This window comes from Calliphora vicina, chromosome 1 (assembly GCF_958450345.1).
Source record: "Calliphora vicina chromosome 1, idCalVici1.1, whole genome shotgun sequence".
Lineage (NCBI taxonomy): Eukaryota > Metazoa > Arthropoda > Insecta > Diptera > Calliphoridae > Calliphora > Calliphora vicina.
Genome location: NC_088780.1, coordinates 134,202,658 through 134,224,528, shown reverse-complemented (window position 1 = coordinate 134,224,528; position 21,871 = coordinate 134,202,658). Strand labels below are relative to the sequence as shown.

Genomic DNA, 21,871 nt, shown 5'->3' with positions numbered 1-21,871 from the left:
GATTAAAGTACTGTATAACAAACAGCTGTAAGTGTACTGTATAAATATAATAATTATGAAATAAAAACCAACTGCAGCCAACTTCAGTTTGAATTATTTGACATTTTCTCGTTATTATTAATTTTCGTACCAAGTGGCGTTTTTTCAAGCAAAAATATTTTTTTCTTCAATAATTCATTAAATTTAATTATTAAATTAAAAAATATTTGTAAAAAACAATAAATCCATTGATAATGGTGTGAAATATCAATGTAATGTTGTTAAAAAAAGTGATTGCAATAATGCTATTAGATTAAAAAAAATACAATTAAGAAATTTTATCAAGCAAAAAAAACTTGTGTATTAAGAAGAATACATGCGAAGAGAAAAAGCTATAAAAAGTATATTAATTGTATTTGGCCATCAAAATCAGTTCACCACGTAAACGAAACTTGTAATGTCAACGCCATCATCACACAATGATGGCCAAACTGGAAGAGCTGAATTTTTTAGACATGGGTTAAATCCAAATTTAGCTTCCCCTACACAGTTGCAGCAACAACATCATCTGCCTTTGCAGCAACAATCGTTTGTTAACACTAACAGCAATATAGCATTGCAGCAGCAGACTGCCGTAATACAACAGCAAGCAGCACTAAATATTCCAGCAGCGACACAAAATCCAACAGCCGCGACAACAGCTATACCTGCACCACCACCTCCAACACAATTTGTGCACTGGTCAAATCCGTTAATGGGTGGTGCACCGTTCATCCAACCACAACCCCAACAATCGTCAGCAGCTGCTCCGCAACAGCAACAATTCAACGATTTTCTCTTTAATATACAAGCTCAAGCAGCATACGCTGCAGCAGCTGCTACAGTGCCGCCCACACAGGTACCCTCTGTGGCTAGCCAACAGGAAACGTACTCGGTTTTACGTGTTGGAAATGGAAACTTTTTAAAAATTTATCATTGTCCAGAAAACGCTATGGGTCCTTTGCCAGGTGAAACTTCTTTTACCCATATGCCGCAATATAACCAGGGTCAAACAGCTACTTTTCATCAAGTTAATCCACAAGGAGGAGCAGCAGGTCCGCTTTCCTTGCAACAACAACAACAGCAGCAATCTCAATGTCAAATAACTGGCTCTGCTAACTCAACAAGTCCTCAAGTTTTTAATAGTTATGAGCTATTTTCAAGCAATACATTTACCCAACTGCCAACAGCTGAAATGCCACCCTTGCTTTTACTGGGTCCCAATGCTAAACCGACGACAATGACCGCAACCGAGGATATGAAAAATGTTGAAACGAATCAAGCAACCAATAATGAAACCACAAATTTGATTATACACAATATGCCCAATAATAATAACAATTGGTCAGGTGGCAATCCAGCAGCAGCTCCTTTATATGCACAATTTGAAAAATGTCAAAGTAATCAAGAACAACTTGAGGTTCTTAATCAAACTTTAGCAAACACAGAAATGGCAGTAATTAACAATAACAGCAGCAGCGATGCAACTTTAGAAACCAATTTTAATGCCCATATTGCCATACAACCACAACATCAGCAGCCACAATTACAACAAAATCCCTCCATATCCAATGAGAACATAAAACAAACACTAACGTCATCTGCTACAGCTGCAACTCTACTTCCATCGGCAAACATAAAAACTGAAATACCACGTCAGGATGCACCTAAAAAACGTATTGTGGCCGAAGTAAAACCCATGCGCATGACATACTCTGATGTTTTAAGTAAATTTAATAATCAGACACAAAATTCGCAACAAAATAATCTCAATCAGTTCCCAATGACCACAACTACCACACCATCAGCAGCAATTTCAGCCAATCAACGTAGTCAACAAAAATCTTTGAAAAACGATTCCAATAATGCAAATAATTCCTCGATTAATTTACGCCGTATGGGTGACGATACAACAGTCATACGTTCATCATCTAAAAAATCGCCAACACACGAAAATAAAGAAAATCAACAGCAGCAACAACAACAAATGATAAATAATAATAAATTAAACAATAATAATCAAAAACGTTCTACGGCCACAGTTATAAATACCAACAACAACAATACTAATACTACTTTGAACACCAACAACAATAACATTGGTTCATCATCAAATAAATCAGCGACAACCATACAAAAGAATTTAATTAATAATTCCAAAAACAATACTTTTAATATTAATAATAATGGCAATGTCAACGGTAACAACAACATTAACAATGATAATCAGCAGGCGAAAAAACAACGTTCGAATAAAAGTTCTGATATTCAAAATAATGGAGGTAAGGCCTTTTTTTATATTTACTCGTATAACACATAACGTATACACCAACATGAAATGGACAAATGTACAATTATGTGTATTAAAATTCCTCTTGAATGCCCAAATTCATGTTTTTAAATCAGAAATCGAAAATAACTCTTCCCTATAATCAAAATTCCCAAATTGTGATTTATATTTTCTTATACAAAATAAATCCCTCAACAATACAACATTTATAAAGGGTCCTTCATTCATTAAGTGATTTCTATCTTTAAATTTAAATAAAACAAAGTAAGTGTGAGATATCATCGACATTTTTTATTCGTTGCCATTATGTATGGAATATAACATCGTACAAATGTCCGTTGCGGCATCACTGGGTATCGCTCTTCCGAAATGTCCAAATTTACATGACTCTGGCACATGAATTTGACCGGTGACATGGGTTATGTTGACTTCGAGGGCCGGTTTGTGGCTTATTTGCATAGACCTGCGATATAAGAGAACCCCACAAGAAAAAAGTCTAGCGGTGTCAAATTGGACGATCTCGGTGACCAGTTCGCATCACATCCACGTGAGATGATCATGACCTCAAATCGTCCAATGTGACGTGAGCTGTGTGGCACGTAGCATCGTCCTTGTAAAACCAAATGCCGTTGGTAATCATCGACCTATAGCGCTGAAACAGAACACCCATTTTGATGAAACAATTTGAAGCTGTTATCGAATGCTATATCCGTCCAAAGTGATTTGGCAAAACAAACTCAATAAATTGCCACCAATTTGACCGATGCTTCAAGTGTCAAAGTTCGGAAGTCTCCCTTTAAAATGATTTGGTTAACATGCTTTTCACATACCATTTATTTTTTTTTTGGCCAAAACTCGATGTTCGAATTCTTATTTTTAGTGATGCAGTATAATAGAACACACTTCAAAGTAACAGGAGACGTAACTTGTTTTTGTAAATATGGTTAACACCGAGCCAGCAAAGTGACAAACTTTGAATATTTAAGGAGTTATTATTATATATAAATATGTATGGAGAATGGGTAATATTTTTTAACAACCATTTTTAGATATAATTACTTTAATAATTATATTTTTTATTAAAATAAAAGATAGTACTAGCATTAGTTTTTAAGTAAAAGAAGAATACAGTGCAACTCTCTGTAGAATTATCGAGTTGTCCGGACCATAGTAGTGAAAATTCTTGAAATAATCTAAGTGAATGTAAACATGATTTTTTTTTTTGCAGATATATTTATTCAAAAACAAAAATAATATCTTAAAGAATCCATATTTAAATGAAATAAAGCAGAAAAGTCCTTCTCCCTCAACATTACATAAAAGAATTTGGCATTTGATTTTAAAATGTCGGATGAAATCGGGATATATTTGTTTCTTTGTTGCAAAAACCATGTGTAAAAAAGCGTTTCCTCTAATTCAGCATTTTCTGCTTTTTTCATTTTCTATTTCCTAAAAGAAAGTTTTATATTATGAAAATGGTTTAATACATTATTTTGTTTCAAATGTTACCGGGACCATTATAGGTATTCGAAATAAATTACAGAAGTGAAATAATGAGTTGACTCTTGTAATCTTGAAATCATTGATTGATTTAAATTGTTTGTATAAACGTTATACTTTTGGTATAAACTTTACAGACTTATTGTCTTGTTTGAATAATCGTCAAACATGTACGGAAAAAAATAATTTTTCTTTTATAGTTAGTGAGACCAAGTGGTTGTTACCATTATTTCTCTTTTATTTACTTTTAATTTTTAACTATTTATAGAATGAATAAAAAGTAATGCAGTGCCGAAATGGGTATGGGATGGAATTTTTTTTTTTCAATTTTAATTGTGAAATTAACAATATGCTAAATTTTAAAAATATGTGGTAGATTTTTGAAATTTTTCTGGAATCAATGTTCATTCGACGAAGAAAAATCGAGATTTTAAAAAGTACCAAACATTTTTCAACCCCAGTAATACTAATTTTTATATTTTTATGCACCTTGAAGTAAAAACTATGTTATACAAACTAATATTCGGGAATATTTCGAAATTTTTTCTTAACGTTACAGTATTATATGCTAGCAACAGAAAATCAGACATTTATACGGAATTATTTATCAGTATTTTCGCTCTGTAACAAAAACACAAACATGTTTATTTAAAACAATAATTTACTTTTCGACTTAATACAAATTGAAATTATTAGTTCTTAAATTAATTACTATGATTATTAACATTAAAACTTCTAAGGATATTCATATTTAAATTTTTTATATGTACAGCTATGGAACATATTATTACTATGGTACATTTTACCAAAAGTTTTTTCTTATGCTACAATATCAAAAATACTATTAACAAACAAAAAGTGTTTGCTTTTTTCCAAAAGTTTATTACTTGTATTTAATATAAAAAAAATATCATTAAGAACACAACGGAAATCAGCTGGACACATAAATGGCACAATCTTTAAAAAAGAGAAAAAAAGATAATTTCTTGGTTTTTTGGTATGAACAAATATTTTACTATTAATATTTAGTGATGCCTTTGCACCTGCTACCCATATTTTCCACTAGTTTTTGCCATTTTGTGTTGGGTATGGCATACCAAGCTTTCTGTTTTTTTTTGCTATATCAACCTTGACTTCATTATTTAAGGTTCTCTATAATCAAGGCTCTGGACTGGCCAATCCAAAACTTAGATCTTCTCCAATTTTTTACTAGTTTAGACGAATTCTCACTTAATTGACATGGAATCGAAGGATATGGCTCCATATGGTTTTTCAAAATATAACTTATACATTTTGCCATTGATTTTTATAGGGGAACCTACACCATGCCATCAAAATGTCTTAAACGTTCGAATTTCACAAAAGTCAGTTCTTTTTTAAATAAAAAATATGCCTTTTTAAATTTATATTTATCTTAATTAGTTTAGAAATTATCCCTTCTACTAAATCTAATCGGAAGTCCTAATCAGTTTCGGCTGAGCGATTAATGAAATGAATCACTCAATATACCAAAAATTTGTTTTCTCCACAAATTATTTTTCTATTTCCATTTCAGTTAAAAACTACAACAATGAACAACGTGGCACTTCTAAAAATATCAATGTCAACAATGCTCCTAACAACTCAACACAATCTACAAGTGCTTACAATTCCACAAATAACACTTACGCTCGTAAACCTACAAAATCCTCAAATTCTGGCAACTCATCATCGGCAACAGGTCAACAAAGGTCTCGTTATCAAAGCAATTCAAATGCATCGTATTCCTATTCATCTACGAAACGTAGTCGTAACAATAGTTCATATGGAACTTCCTCATCCTTAAATAATGCATCGTATGCTAATGGAGCTGGTAATAATCGTAACTATGAATTGGCAAAACGATTTCTCCAAGCCTGGTATACATACACTCTTAAGATATTGACTTGGCTATTCTATTTGGTCTATGATATCGTTGTACTCGGTTGTAGTATACTCTATGAACGTCTGATGTATGCTTATGAATGTGGCAAAATCTACGCGAAACAATTGCATAAAGATCTAAAGCAAAATTCGAATAAACCGGGCATTTGGTTCAAAAACTATTGTCGAAAATTTGATGCAAAGTTTACAAAAACATCGAAATGGGCATTTTGGAGAAAATTTTATAAGAAGAAACCGCCGGAAGCCACCAGTGAAGCGATCAAAACGGGACGTCTGCCGGCAACTGGTGAGGAAGCCATGTATCAGCTATTAAATTGCAAAGGAAAGGATGCTTATAGGTAAGTGGTGTATTGTAGGTCTGAAAATAAGATGATTACATCTCATTTTTTTTATTCATATTTTTTTTTAGTATTTTGGGCGTTCCACCCAATAGTTCACAGGAGCAGATACGTAAACATTATAAAAAAATTGCTGTATTAGTACATCCCGATAAGAATAAACAGGCTGGTTCTGAAGAAGCTTTCAAAGTTTTACAAAGGGCTTTTGAATTGGTTGGAGAACCGGTAATTGATATTATAAAACTATGAGGTGGTTTGTTTTTAAATATTTATTTTTTTTTTAAGGAAAATCGCCTGGCCTATGATCAGAGTTTGGCGGAGGCTTTACATGCTGAAAAAGCTTGGACCGAACTACATGATTTGTTATCACAGCTACAAACTAAGATTACTGAAGCTGCCAACACCATTAGGTAAGTACTAAAATTTATTTTCATATTAGCGCGGTATTTTTTAGACAAAAAGATTGAAGATTTTCTATAAAAAGTACTTGTATTTGGAAAATTTTCTATTGTTACTACTATTATTCTGACGATTTTCTATAAAAAATACTGTTATTCTGAAGATTTTAATGTTAAGCACACAGATTATTACAGATATGAAACAAAATACAGTTTTCAAAAAAGTAATATCGAACCGTATTGTAATTTTGACGTTATACAACAACTTTTCTATGGTTGTGGTTTGCAGAGCGAGAGAAAAATACAGTTTTCAATAGGCAACGAGTGTGATATATATTTGTCCTTCTTTCCAAACCACAACCATTTTGAAATTTTCTTCTGTTTGTTTTCTATTGCCATATTACTGGAACCGGCTGATTTATCTGTGGTTAAGCATTTCAATAATTCCTTTAAAATATCAATTTGTCGACCTAATGGAATAGTTAATTTTACAGGTTTAAATAAATTGTTTTTCTGTTTTTGTTCCACAGAGATCTCACAACGAATCTGTTTTGTCTGTGTAGAAATAATAAAGTATCTTTAGGAAGAAAACGTATAAAGAACATTTTTTTAAGCGTTTTTATTTGAGAAAAAGTGCTTTTATTGTCATATAATCAATTTTTTTTTTTTGGTTAAACTGAGTTTTCTGTGAATCTAGCTTTTTTTGTAAGACTGAGTTTTTGTGAAATTATCGTTTTCGTGAAATCGTGATTTGAAGTTAGTTATTTATCTTGTCAAACTTCCTAATAATCAGATGTTTGCACCATATTATCCTTTGTATAAAAATTGACAATACCACAGTCAAAATCTGCCAAACTTTTTTCATTTATAACACTAAGGAATAAAATATGAATGGTATAATGAAAAAATCTAAATTTCACTATGTAGTTTCCTTCCACATGGCCATGACAACACAATATACAATAAATATGTCATCCCTTAAACATTTATATTAACTAGTTTGTGTTTCGTTACTCTCTTTTTTCACCCCAACCACATTATAGATGTAGTACTTGTGGTTTACGTCATCCACGTAAAATAACAGATCGTCCACACTATGCTGCTCGTGAATGTGCGTCCTGTAAAATACGTCACTCTGCCAGAGAAGTAAGTTTCATTCGTAATATCTCTATTTGGAATGTAAAAGTTGGTCAAAATACAAATATCTTAGCGGCATGGTCCAAAATGAGTCGCTTGAATAACGTTGGGAAATAATTGTGCGTTTGTTGAAAATAACTTTTAGCCGAAATGAAGCACCAAAACTTATTTTCAACAAACGCATAATTTGGGCAAAACGGTACACACTTTGGAAATAAGTTTTCAATATTTCCCAAAGCTTTTCGAGCTTAAATCGACTTATTTTGACCCCCGGAGGTATGATACTGACTGATTGTCAACATCTAGAAAGAAAAAAATCTATCAGTGTCAAATGATACTTGTTTTGTACCAATTGTATAAAATGTTTACATTAAGTTTTATCGTTTTGTAGGGTGACATTTGGGCTGAAACGAGTATGTTGGGTTTACGTTGGAAATATTTGGCTTTAATGGAGGGTAAAGTCTATGACATCACCGAATGGGCCAATTGTCAAAAGGGAGCTTTGGCGCATTTAGAACCCAATTCGCACATGGTACAGTATCGCATTGTTCGAGGTGCTCAGCAGCAGCAACAACAGCAGCAGCAGCAACAAAAACAGCAGGCCCAGCAACAACAACAACAGCATAATCAACAACAGCATGCAGGATCTCAATATCCCGGCGCAGGAGGTTTAGGTGGTAAATTTAAACATGATAATATACCACCCAGGTAAATTTATAATTCTTTCCAATCCTATGTTCACTGTTAACTCTTTCCTCTTCTATTTATCCGTTTAGTGAAGCGTCGTTACATGAGTTCCTTGATAATTTATATAGTGGCCAGCATCCCCAGCAGCAGCAGCAACAGAATACATCTGCTTATGCCGGTTCTAGCCGCAGACGTAATCGTCGCAATTAATTTATACATTATAATAATATTTTTTTTTATTTTTTCTTTTCTTTTTTATCTAATCTCACGCCTCACTATTCTTTATTTTATTTTTTCCCAGACTGGATTTATAAATAGTATCAAAATTACTATGGACTACTTCCTCAAGTGTTTTGTATTAACATAAAAAACCAGTTGAAATCTTAAAAAGGTTCCTCTCCAATTCTGAAATTGGCAAATAAAGATATGTATACAACATATTGAGGCCAGTCCAAAAATGTTATTGTACTATATATCTTAAATTTAATTTACTGCTGTTTCTTATTACCCCTATTTTTTGTACATTTTTATTTAACTCGTTTACTTTTAACTCTTTAGAACACATTATCGAATTTCTTTTTGTTTTGTTGATATTTTCTACCACTTCCTTTATATACATACATTATTTTTATAATTAAACATTTAATTTTACTCCTTTTATTACAATTGTTTATATTTTGTTTTATCATTGTCATGTGATTATGATTAATATAGATATTTTAATACTTTGTTTAAATACAATTATTGTTTGTATTCACTAAATTAGTATTTAATATTATAGTAATTTTTACCAAATACTTTGCAACTTCAATTAAAGAAGCAAAAACCCTAAAAAAAATAATAAAAAACACAAAAAAATAAAACCTAATTAAACTCAAATACATACTATTAAAAAAAATATTACATTTAAATGTAATAAATTTAACTCTTATCAATAAAATCAAGAAAATATTCTTAATGAAGTTAATTTTTTGATGTATACAAAAATGCGTTTTCTTAATTTTTTAACAATTTTACCCAAGTTTCCCAGCAAAAATGATGTGAAATTTGTTAATGGCAACTAGTTACCCAGTCGTTACCCAGCACATTATTTCATTTACTAAGTACTTATTCTGTATAAAAATAAGTTGGTAATGAATTTTAGCATTTAGCACAGCTTTCTAGTGTGTTTGACTGAAAAACAAGACGTTAGTGAATCAACACCAGTAGAAACAATTAATATATTAATTTATATGTTTATGTTAAAACCATTGTTAACTTACGATAAACTAACTCGTAAGTATGCAGCGAGATTTTCAAACACCAAAAAAACAATCAGCATGCCGGTTCGATGTACATGTGTAAGTGAGACACTTGATTTTTTTTCAAATCGTGAACGAAAATAACTAGTGTTTCCGTCAAATAATAAATAGTTATCACTTAGCTCCAATATTACTTGCTGGCTAACTAGGAAAATAGAGTTTTTGCTGGGTTTATATCCTTCGAATAGTTATATATAGTATTTAGTTGCGACAGTAGTAAAGCTTCACTGCAGCAGATTAATAGTTAAGCTGGAATAAAAACATTAAAGACTGTTTTGTATTTACCAATATGCCATTTACCAAAATTACCATTTTCGAATAACAGTTTTATGTAGAATAATCGAATAAAACGAATAAATGTACACACAATATTTAAATTTATTAAATTGCTTAAAATGTTTCATAATTCCAAATTTAAATAAGTAATAATGACTTACAAAAATGTTATTGTTTCTTAAATTCGACAAATAACTAAAGATAAGGGGAGTCTTTCGATCACAGTAGATGAGTGGTCCGATAGCACCATCTATATATAAATATTACTACAAGAAGTTACAATTCTAAAAACAAGTCATTCAAAATGTTTAATTTAGGACTTGAACCAATGAAAATAAAAGGTACAAAATAAAATATTTGTTATTTAGTAAAAAAATGCTGAATGATTTTAGACTTGATTTCGAAACAGAAATATTAGCAGAATCGCAATTAATAATGAAAATATTAACTTAGATTAAAGTGGTGATAGCGAATGTGATTTTGAAACGGTCGTCGAAAGTGATATTGAGGATGACATTTATAATGATTACGTTGAAATAGACGAAGGCCATGATCTCAAAATATATATAAGTAATGTTAACCGCGTACGTAAGTGTTGCAAAATAAATCTAATGATAAACACAAAACATTGCAAACTTACGTTTTGTTGCAAGAAAAACATGGAGTTCGTCTTATACATGATGTTAAACATCGTTGGACATCTTTGTCTAACATGGTAATAAACTGTTTGCGTATTTGTAAATGCGACAATCATGCACTGTCTGACTTCAAATTAGCTCTGACAATGATATAAAACTTTGGCAGATTTGTGTAATTCCCCAAGATCACTTGATTAAGCAAAGATTCGGCAACATAGATAGAGCTTGATGGTATAATACAATTTGTTATACATAATTTAGAATAGTGAATAATTCATTTACTAAAGAATTACATAGTTACTCATTTTAAAAACCGAATTAATGAACGACATAAAAAAGTTATTAATACGTATATATTGTACTTGAATTCAGGATCATGTCGAACTAGCTCAAATTTTTTAAAGTAGTTCGAGAGGGAATCTAATCAGAATATTTCTGATGAAAATTTAATGATGGACTTTGTTATCGAATGTTTTAATATTTTACGTGTAATCGAATTATTCGAACAAGTTAAAATCACTTATTCGAATTATTCGTTTTATTCGAACAAGAGAAAAATTTAATAATTTTAATAATTTTTTAACAAATCATTAACAAATCTTATAGCATTTTAAACTAATTTAAAAACATATTTAAATAAATATTTTATCGAAACTCAACTGAAAAATGTTTGCCTTGTTTTGGCAAAAATTCTTCCACGAATTTGTTAATTATTGATACTTTTAAAAATTTTCCAAGACTTTCCCAAAAACACTCCACCAACCATATTTTTTAATGGAATATTAGACTAGATACATATATGTATGTATAATAGGGTGGAGCGATTTTTATTTTTTTTCGTAATCGCTTTGGAATACCTGTTTAAAGTTGCTTTTTTAACTCCTAAATATACACAAAAAATTTCACATCATTATAATAATCCAAAAATAAATAGCTCTAGAAAACGGGGGGAGTGAAAGTTGCCAATGCCCTCCTTATGTCTAGTAGTCTTGGATGTCCTCTATCAGTAAAAAAAAATAAGTGATTTGGCCCACTTTCCTAAGTTACAAGTACGATTTTGTGGATTGGGTATAAAAATAACCACTTTGGCATATGTGGGTTGTAAAACGTATAAAATACGTTTAGTTTTTCAAGTAAAAATGTGTTTTTTTTTTAAATTATTGGATGTAATTATTTTGACCTAACAATACATAAAATATTTATATTCAACATAAATTACAGTTTATAAAGTATAAGGTTGTTTAATGACCATATGAAAAATAGGCAATTTTTGGATTTTAAATTGTGTTGGGGCACCTCAAAACATAAAAATAGGTAAGTAATCTTTTGTACGTTTAACTTACACATTAAAAGGCAACTTTATATCGCTATTCCATTGAAAACAAAAATCAAAAAAAAATTTCATACATTATCGCTCCACCTTAATGTATAATGTTATAAATATAAAAAAAATGTATTTTGATGACCAAACTATAATTTGTTAGGTGTTCTATCATTACTTTAGTGTTACTTTAACGACATAGAACTTAATTTAATGGAGATCGGTCCACAATTAGTCATAGCTACCATATAAGGCCAACTTCCGATAATCATTCACGAAAATAAATTATTGAAATTATAAAAATATTATTGCTCATTTACTCAGTAGAGGGTATTATCCGACCATACTTTCTTACTTGTTATTTATTGAATTCTCTTCTATTTTAGTAATGATTGAAATTAGGTATGACATGTCATTTCCGTGCTATGTAGCGTGCTTCTCGAAAAATAAGGTTTTTTATATTGAGAGTAGAATGAAATTCTTTTTCAAGTCGTCAAAAATTTTAAATCAATAAAGTAAATAAATGTTGCATATTATATCTGTAGCGTGCGTCACGATTTGAGTTCTCCAAAAAATTACATTAAAAACCTTTGTAATTGCTATTTGGTTTTTTCATATCTTCACTTGTTATCACTTCCCAACAGACCATTTCATAAGCAAAATATAACTAAATTGTAGAAAAAGCTTATCGTAAGAGATTTCCTACAACTTTTTATAAGCATACTTATTATAAGCATACTTATTAACAAATATGATTGCAAATGACTTATGCTCATAATAGTTTTGTAAGTGTTCTTGAGAATGATGTCCCATTATTTGACGCGTGCCTCAATTTCATATTATTTGTTGAAGTTTTTAGCCTTAATGTTTTGTTCAAAGATTGAAGTGTTTTAAAAAGTTTGAAAACTTTTAAAAAAGTAATTATTAAAATAATAAAACATAATAATAATTTATAAATAAATTTCAGAAAAATTAAATTCTTATGAAAACGTGTGCAAATATTATTTGGTTATATTCACTCCTAACCTTACAAAAATATTACGAATGTATGCTTATTATACTACAGACAAGTAATATGATCGCAAGGGATCAGTTTTTATTATTAAATAATTTCTAATAATACTTTTACAATAGTAACCACAACACTTTTCTAAGCTGAAGGCTTATGTTGGTAAGCTTGTTACAAGTGATTTCTAAATAGTTTTGATTTGTTGGGTTATTGGTATAGGTGAAATACCAATGAGCAAAGCAACAAAACTTTTGAATACTTTGTTGGTTAAGATTGGCGATCGTTAAATACAATTCTGTTTATTTACTCGTATATGCGTGCGTCACAAAGGGTTCAGGCGTAATATAAAAACGACGAAATTTTTTTGGCTGCAAATATGTTATTTTAGAATTCTCTTATATTCATTTTCAAATTCGCTAAAAGTTATGAAAACAAACTTCAAATATCCAAGCTACTTCCGGTTTTTGTAGCGTGCGTCATAAAACTTTGTGATCAATTATTTCGCAACAAATTCCTTTTAAAAATTGTTTTATTCCATTCGAAAGGTCTCTTATCATTTCATAATGTCCTAATATTTCACAATGTTTTTTTTATTGCTTTTCAAGCAAAAAATGTCTTAAAATAATATTACTCTGTATGCTATGTTTATTGTGTTATCGTAACCAAACAGCTGAGACCTGCGCCGAATGCCTAAGAGTCGGTTAAGCCGTGCCGCCGAGTCCTGATATACAGTGACGGACAATACAATAGAATCACTACATATGAATTCGATTAAAGCGGTAAAACTACAAAAATTGATTTCATTTCATTTGTTCATTATATATTAATGCTCATAACGTAAACAATAAATAGAAAAAAGTAAAATAAAAAAATAACACATTCTTATGTTAAAAACGATGTCTAATCTAAAAGACTAAATAAAATATGCGACATTCAAATAGAATCAATCAGTCTTAAAATGATTAAAAATAAAAAATCATCATAAGAATTCGTTGTTTTCTTAATATTTTGTTGCATATCAATTATTTCTAATAACAGCATCAAATCTTTTGGGGATTGAATTTAACAAACTTTCGCATGTAGATCGGGAAATTGCATACCATATTTCCTGAATTTTCTGCCAAAGTTCTTCCTTGTTTTTCAATTTTTCAGGTCCGAGTTTGTATTTTACTATTTTCCATAGGATTTAAGTCTGGTTATTGAGACGGCCATTCCATAAAATGAATTTTGTTATATAAAAACCATTTTTTGGCAAGACCTGACGTGTGCTTTGGGTCATTATCTTGCTGGAAGAGTCATTTTTTTTTTTTTTTTTTATTATTATTTATTTTCAACAACCTAGCCTATTGGCCATAATCGGTTATAAATTTCTACTTAAAAAAATAGTTTACATTAAAAAATTTAAATATAAAATAAATTAAATAATTATGATATAAATTAAATAAATATTATAAGGAAACTATATAACTATCTATGATTATAAATAAAATTGAACAAAGTCAAAACTTAAACTCAAACATATTACATTATAAAACATCATTATTAGATAATGATTCTTTAATTGATGTCAGTAAATTAGCAACTTGATAAGAAAAACTAGTTTCCACTAGGGCATATTCCATTCTGCATGTGGCTTTATAACATTCTCCAAAATATTTACATACAAGTGTTTATCCATATTTTCTTTAATCCAATAAATTGGACCAACGCAATACCAAGAAAAGCATCCCCATATAATGTCTTATCATCACTACCAATTAAATTAATGGTCGATTCGTCCGTCCACAACACATTTTGCCACTTTTTTATATTTTCTGGCCCACACCAATCCTTATGATTGCTCCTGGTTTTAAATGAAATATTGGTAGTGATTCTATTGTAATGTCCGTCACTGTATTAGGACATTATGACAATATGACTGATAAGAGACCTTGTGAATTGACCATATGTATAGGTTGAAGTTATGTATATCTCTTTTGAAAGACCAACAAATGTTTATATTTTAATCCGAAAACGCGTATGAATGAAGCGTTCGTCACGCAGGATTTACCCATATAATACCGTTTACAACTGTAGCTCTTCTATAGCCATGCGAAGTTTTATTCAAATATTTCCACTGTGCGCCACTACATTAGCTTGTATTGATTGTAAAGAAAACCCACAATTGTTTTTGTTTAACATTCAATATAAAGTTTTTTTTATTTTTATTTGTTTGTTTGTTGATTTTTTAGTTATTTAACTATTATTAAAATACAATACAGCTTTTGTTAAAAAATAATATTCTTCTCTTTAGATAAACTAACTAAACTAAAAGTATTTATAGTAACTAAAATTAAAAAAAAGTATTACTTACAAAACATCTTATGAGAATAATAATAATAATAGTAGAATAGAAAATATAAGTAATATTAATTTAACGAAATAGTAGTAGTAGTTAAAGTATAATATTATTTGATTAAACAATTTTAAGAATAAGTAATTTAATTTATAGCATACAAAATAAGACAAACTTAACGATGAAATTAAAGAATTTGTTAAATTTACATAGATATATTTTCTTTAACTAGTAGTTGTTTATACATAGTTTTTTTTTTAGATTTTTAATTTTTAGTTTTAATAAAATTTAAAACATTACAAAATACTAAACTAAATACGAAAAATATTACTCACAATTTAGGTATTAACGCAGTTTATGACTAGTAATTTTCTTAAGTTTTTCATTTATATATTTATGTATTTATTTTTTTTAATTTTGTATCTTTTAGAAAGATTTTTCTTTTGTTTATTTTGTAGACACTAATAAAACTGCTTGATATTTTTGTTTTATTTTTTTTCTTTAACAATTACAACATTTAATAACATCAATGTATAGTTTATGTTTTTTTTTTGTTTTTTGTTGTAATTTTGTAACAAAATTATTTACATTTTTTTATATAAAAATTTTATATTTTTTTAATGAAATTTTAATAATATTCAATATTTAAAAGTAGATACAAAAAATTCAAAAGAAAATAAAAATAAAACTCAAACATTTTTTGTGCATTTAATTTTAAATTTTATAATTAATATTTTTTTTTAATTACATACATATTTATTTATATAAACATACATACATATGTATTTTTGGCCATATTTAAATATTTTATATGCTTTTAAGGAATGCATAATTTAAATAAATTTTAATAACACCAATTAATTTTAATTGTTTTATTATATTTTTTTATTTTATATAAATTACAACAAAAAGTATTATTTAAAATAGTACTTTTTCAACAGGTACAAAGCATAAACTAATATATTGAACATTTTTGTAACAAAGAAACTTATAGAATATGTGTAATTAATATTGAATTTTATTAAAATTTCAATCAGTTGTTACTTTAAATCTTTTAATATGTTTCCTCTTTAATTTCTTTTGTATACCCCCTGCCCACAAGAACTTTTTCCATTTGTCAATTTCTATTTTTTTTAATCAGTCTTGCTCGGTCCACAAATTTCGGAAAGATTTTGGACCAACACTCTAAATCAATTGCACAAAACATGGAGAAAAGTTTTTAGTTTTTAAATTGTCAAGAATAAGAGATTTTGTGATAGCCAAGTTAAATTATAAATTTTGAATGAAAAAATAATTTTTTATCGTAATAAGGTAGAGGGTATATTAGATTCGGCCCAGCCGAACTAATCATTGTAGACTTTATTAAACAAGTTAAACAATATTCTTCTTAAAATAGAAATTTTTACAGAATTCATTATTTAACTATTTGCCATATTTTGAAAATTAACGTTTATTACAGCGTTTACACTAAATGCCAAATCTTCAGTTTTGTTATTTATTTTCCTATGAGGTTTTGTTAATAAATCAAAAAACAAAAAAAAAAAATCGGTGGTTTTATTGAAACTTTTTATTTAGAATATATATTTGTATTTGTATAAACGCTGTTATAGTTTTTGTAATTTTTCAAGCTTAAAGTTAATTTCAGTCGTTTTCTTAGAAAATCTAAACAAAATTTTAAAAAAAATTTTCAAAAAACTTGCACTTAGTAGAACCGGCCTACGCTTGTGTTTTAGCTTTAGCACCGCTTGCAAAAAGCTGTGAATTGAATCGCCTTTATGTTTAAACTTTTGCTACTGGCACTATTGAAGTACATACATATTCTTAGATTGTACTTCTGACCATTGAAAAATACACATAGGGTGGAAACTATAAAAAAATGTGAAACAAAAAAATTACTCAAAATAATCACACATTGTTTTCACACATTTTTCTTCTATAATACATTCTCACCAACTGAGTTAGGTCTTTGACAGCAGAGTTTCCGATCTATGTGTATAAATCTATGCTTCTAACATTTAAGTCATTTAAAACTCAACACATTGAACATTAATTATTTATTTCTAAATCTCTTGACTTACATTTCGTAAGAAACATGTGACATGTGACAGCTTAAATATTGTTGATTTTACGAAATCAAACTGCCAGCAACAATGTTTATAAACAAACAACAGAAAATAACGGTTCTATATTGTTCGCAGTGATGCCAACATACCATTTTAGCGCATTATAGAACGTAAAAAAAACAATTTCTGAGGTTTTTTTTCAAATCGAAAAATTTTAGTTTTATCGATAACTCGCAATATGAATTGAATTTTTTGGTATCGAATCTATGTATTCTGCATTGTCCCACATCAAAAAGATGGAAAAAATAGCTTTGTAGCCGTTTTTAAATAAATTAAAAGAGTTTTCTATTGCGCTACAGCAGGCATAGCTACATTTGCAAAATATGGCATACCAAATTGTTTTGCAATGGCATTTATGCTTATTGTAGTGTATATCCTTTCATATTTTTAGTGTTTTTGTGTATCAAATACATACAATATGTACCTTTTAGATTCTAGCTATAAAAACCATTATATGATTATTTTCACAGAATTCTGAGGTAGTTGTTCCATTTCATTTTCTTGTTTTTTTTTCTTCTATTTAGGTTTTCTATTAGTATTTGTTGTTGTAGTTGATTTTTTTATGTACAAAATTTAAATTCAATTTCCATTTCGAATTTGAAAAGTTGGGCAGTTGATGGACGACTGGCTCCTTTGGACGAAATGATATAGAATTGAATTGAAATTCGTATTCAATTTGTTGATTTATAATGTTTTTATTTTCTCAATTAGAGTAAATAATGCCTTCAAATATTTTATTCACCAACCATTCGCCACATTTGTGATGGCTTCAAATTTGGCTTTAGCCACCGCAGCCACTGCATTGGCGGCTGCCGTGGCAACGGAACCATTTAGTACCGTTGACGTTTGTTGTTGTTGCTGTTTACCAGCAGCCACTGCTGCTGCGGCAACGGCCAAGAGGGATGCAGATGAGGTGGGCATAAAATTGACATTAATGTTTATGGGATGCACGACAGGCATTGAGGTGAAATTCTTTTCCAATAGATCGACACCATTGAGGAAGGGTATCAGCACATTGTAGTCCACATTGAGGGGTACATAGTAGGTGCCTTGGCTGTGCAAAGCAAAGATGGGCACAGCAAAGCTACGAGCCGGCAGTGGGGCGGTGGTACTGGTGGGAGCACTTAAGTGGGTTTTATTGTGTATGAGAGGTCCCGTGGAAGCTTCTGTTTTAATGTCACTAAATGGACCAAATGGCTTCTCATCTCTAGCCACTGAATTCAACAGGTTGGTATTGTTGGTTCTTGATGTTGGAGCCATACGGACATCAGTGTCATCGGTAGTGCTGTCATTGTGGCTACTAGCAGCTTCTGCTAATTTACGTTTCTTGGCGATGATTGGTGCAATCTCGGGCTCAGTGCCGTCCTTCGAATGTTCGGAATGGGCATGTGAATTTTCACTTTGTAACAAAGGCGGGGCAGGACCATGTTCACTGGATGTCTCCTCGTCGTGCAGTTCGTGATTGAAACGTTCTTTGATGTGATTTTTGTACTTGTAGTTATTGTTGTGCTCAATATCATGCGATGACTCGGAGTAATTGCGCAAACGTCCCTGCAGCATGCTGTCCTGATGATGGCCCAGATGCGCATGTGTATTGTTGAGATGATGGTGATGATGATGATGATTTGAGAGTAGAGTATCGCGTGGAGGTGGTGAGTGCATATTTGAAGTGTCGGTGTGTAGAAGCGGCTCTCGGGATGAATCAAAATCATGATTACTGGAATCTGTATGATGATGCAGGGAAGCAGGCGCAGTTGAGGTGATAACTGGAGCTTGATGGGGTTGTTGTTGGTTTTGTTGATGAGCTGTTGAACTACCACTGCCCGCCAGACCCAAATTACCAGCCGTTGTTGTTGAACTTGTTGGATTATTATTATTTGAAGTTACTCCCGACACAGAAGCCGTTGTAGTTGAATTACTAGTAATGTTATTGTTGCTATTATTAGTCACACCGGCGATACCATGACCATCATTGGCATTGCTATCCATTTGATTGACATTAACATTGCGTTGCAATTGATTAATGTGATTGCGGAAACTGAGATCTTTAACATCATTGTGATCATTGCTGTGCTCAATATCGGAAGTGCCCAACATATCGCGTAATTGGCATAATGGTGGCACCGGATGAAACGTTTGATGTGGACTACCACTAGAAGCACTAACATTATCCGAGGCATGACAACCGCTACGATTACGGAAACAATCATCTAAAAATTTTTAAATATATATAATAAGAACAACAGTTTTCTACTAAAGGATTTTTCGATTAAAAACTTACTTTTCATGATCTCATCACAGTGCTCTTGCAGGCGGGCCAATAGACGATAGCAAAATTCTTGCATTTGACTATCGTATAGGAATTTTGCCGCCTCTTTCATACAATCCGTATAGCCCGTGCGATATTCATTATCTTTTTGCAGACATTCACTTTGTAAATGTTTTAGGTGGCGTATGGCCATTTCAATGATTTCTGTTTTTTCAATACGACCACGCCCTTTACGTTGATATTGCGGTGGGATTAGGCGTGACAAATCGGCCAAACATGAATTCATCCGATCTCGTCGTCTCTTCTCAATAATACGATGTGACAATGGATCTTGCTAATAATCAAAATGAAAGTGATAGTGTGGACGAAAGAAAGGGAAAAAATGGAAAGAAAAGAAAAAAATAACACAAAATTAATTGAGGGCCAAAGAAATTTTTAACTCTATTATGGTTAGAACTTAAAATACATGTTATAAATTATTAAAGTACCAGTTACCTCTTAAACTAATTTATTAGTTATTATAAATACATAGTTGGTACTGTCCAGCGTAAGTGCGTTTAGTTATTAGGTCCGTTTGTTGTAGATATTTCTAACAATTTTAAATTGCATTACTTTCCCTGTTTTCGTTAAAATTATCATGGGTCATTTGAATTCGTTTTTAAAATGTTGTATAATTTTGCGTATAGGTTTCTAGGACTATATAAAATTTAAAAAATGAGAGTAGTTCTCAAGGTGTTGGCATTACTGATATTTTCTTAACAATAGGAAATAGAAACCATAGATAACATAGATCGGAAACTCTCGTGTCAACGGCCTAACTCAGCTGTCAAAAATCTAAGTGGTGATAATGTATTAGTAAAAAAATCTATGTGTGATTATTTTAAGATTTTTCTGTGATAGAAACTATAACCCCAAATCTTTCATGATTTCTCTATGATATAAACTATAACCCGACGTCTTGAGAGACCAACGTTTTGTGCGCACAATAGGATTTCTAATTTCATCTATTCCCAAAATATTAAAAAAACCTGTTCATTTTCGGGTTTTCTTTATAATTTTTTTAAAATGGCGCTATTTTTGTGTGAAAATGACATTTGATGTCAGACATACATACATATGTAGTTGTGCGAACAATTGCTCTGTCAACGTTGTTCGAACAAGAATATAACATCGATAAGAGTTTTCCACAGGAGGCAAATTCGCTGTGTGAACAAATTGATGTCTTGTCAAACGGTGGGTAACGTTAAAACTTCTTAGTAAAATGGTAAGTATAAAAAAAATAATAAAAATACTCCATTTAAGATGCCTACACAGAGAAATTCGTTTTGGCACCCGCATTTATTGCCAATATGATTCTATTGTATACATATATGATAGAGATGAATAACGATTGAAAAAACAAAAGTTTTGTCATCGCATCTAAAATTTTGCTGACACAACTAGAAAAGTTCGCCAACAAAAACGAAAATTGGTAATTGGTAATTGGCTATGTCCATCAGGTCTTTTCAGTCTATGTTAATGTCATAAAATATTAGTTTAAAAATAATTGTTTAAACATTCTTATATGTATGTCTGTATATTTATTATAATAAATGTAGGTATATAATTTTGAAGGTGCGATGATGCAGAACATTTAATTCCTTTTCCAAAAAGCAGTTGCTCTGGCAACAACAATCCTGTGTAGGCGGTGGGTGGGTGATGATGCTGTTGCAGTTTTGTAGGCGATGTATAAATATTCGGTTAAATTGATTTGTGCTTAAATGCCGAAATCCTTAACGTGTATTAAATATTTATGTATCAAACTTAAATATTATAGAATTTGTTTGTGTTTCGTTTTGTGTTTATATAAAAAATATTTACCCTCGAGGTTTTATTACGTCTTCCGGTGGCATATTCTGCATCATCCTCACTGTAGGCGGTGGCATTTGTTGAAAAATTTAAACTAGATTCTGTACAATAAGGAAAACTGGATACTGCTGCCTCACTGTTTGTATTAAATGGATTTTTTGTTTGGAATTTTTATTTTTTGTTTGTATTTTGATTTGGATTTGAAGTTAAAGAAGTGGTTTTGGTTTTTTTTATTGGTTGTTTATGGAAAAAGAGAAATAAAGGAAGAACAAAAATACTTTAGTTTAAATTGTTTTTCAAACAAGTTTATTAATATTTTGAATTAAATATGTAGTTTAAATTATAAAACTAAAACTAAATAAAGCTAAATAAATTTTGACATATTGTATACAGTATAAAATGGCAAGGCTTTAGAGGGGGGAAGGCGCTCCGGTGACACAACACACACACATACACACAC

General features: G+C 30.4%; 2 protein-coding genes across 3 annotated transcripts in view; one reads left to right on the top strand and one right to left on the bottom strand.

Annotated features, from left to right (window-relative positions):
- Nucleotides 1-223: 223 nt before the first annotated feature.
- Nucleotides 224-9,189, top strand: LOC135963899 (GATA zinc finger domain-containing protein 14). The gene is made up of 7 exons (XM_065515901.1): nucleotides 224-2,300; nucleotides 5,364-6,069; nucleotides 6,141-6,294; nucleotides 6,355-6,479; nucleotides 7,511-7,613; nucleotides 7,996-8,312; nucleotides 8,381-9,189. The coding sequence occupies exons 1-7, from the start codon at nucleotides 437-439 to the stop codon at nucleotides 8,499-8,501; spliced, it is 3,390 nt and encodes a 1,129-aa protein (XP_065371973.1). The 5' UTR covers nucleotides 224-436; the 3' UTR covers nucleotides 8,502-9,189.
- A 6,860-nt stretch (nucleotides 9,190-16,049) lies between these two features.
- cwo (transcription factor cwo) overlaps nucleotides 16,050-21,871 on the bottom strand; it is a 30,643-nt gene continuing 24,821 nt past the window's right edge. The window contains exons 2-4 of one of the 2 annotated variants that reach the window (XM_065515900.1): nucleotides 21,424-21,547; nucleotides 19,576-19,897; nucleotides 16,050-19,504 (exon numbers count right to left, since the gene is read on the bottom strand). In XM_065515900.1, coding sequence (XP_065371972.1) covers nucleotides 18,033-19,504; nucleotides 19,576-19,897; nucleotides 21,424-21,547 — 1,918 coding nt within the window. In that variant the 3' untranslated portion in view covers nucleotides 16,050-18,032. The remainder of the gene's footprint in view (nucleotides 19,505-19,575; nucleotides 19,898-21,423; nucleotides 21,548-21,871) is intronic. The other variant, XM_065515899.1, reaches the window with a different exon arrangement.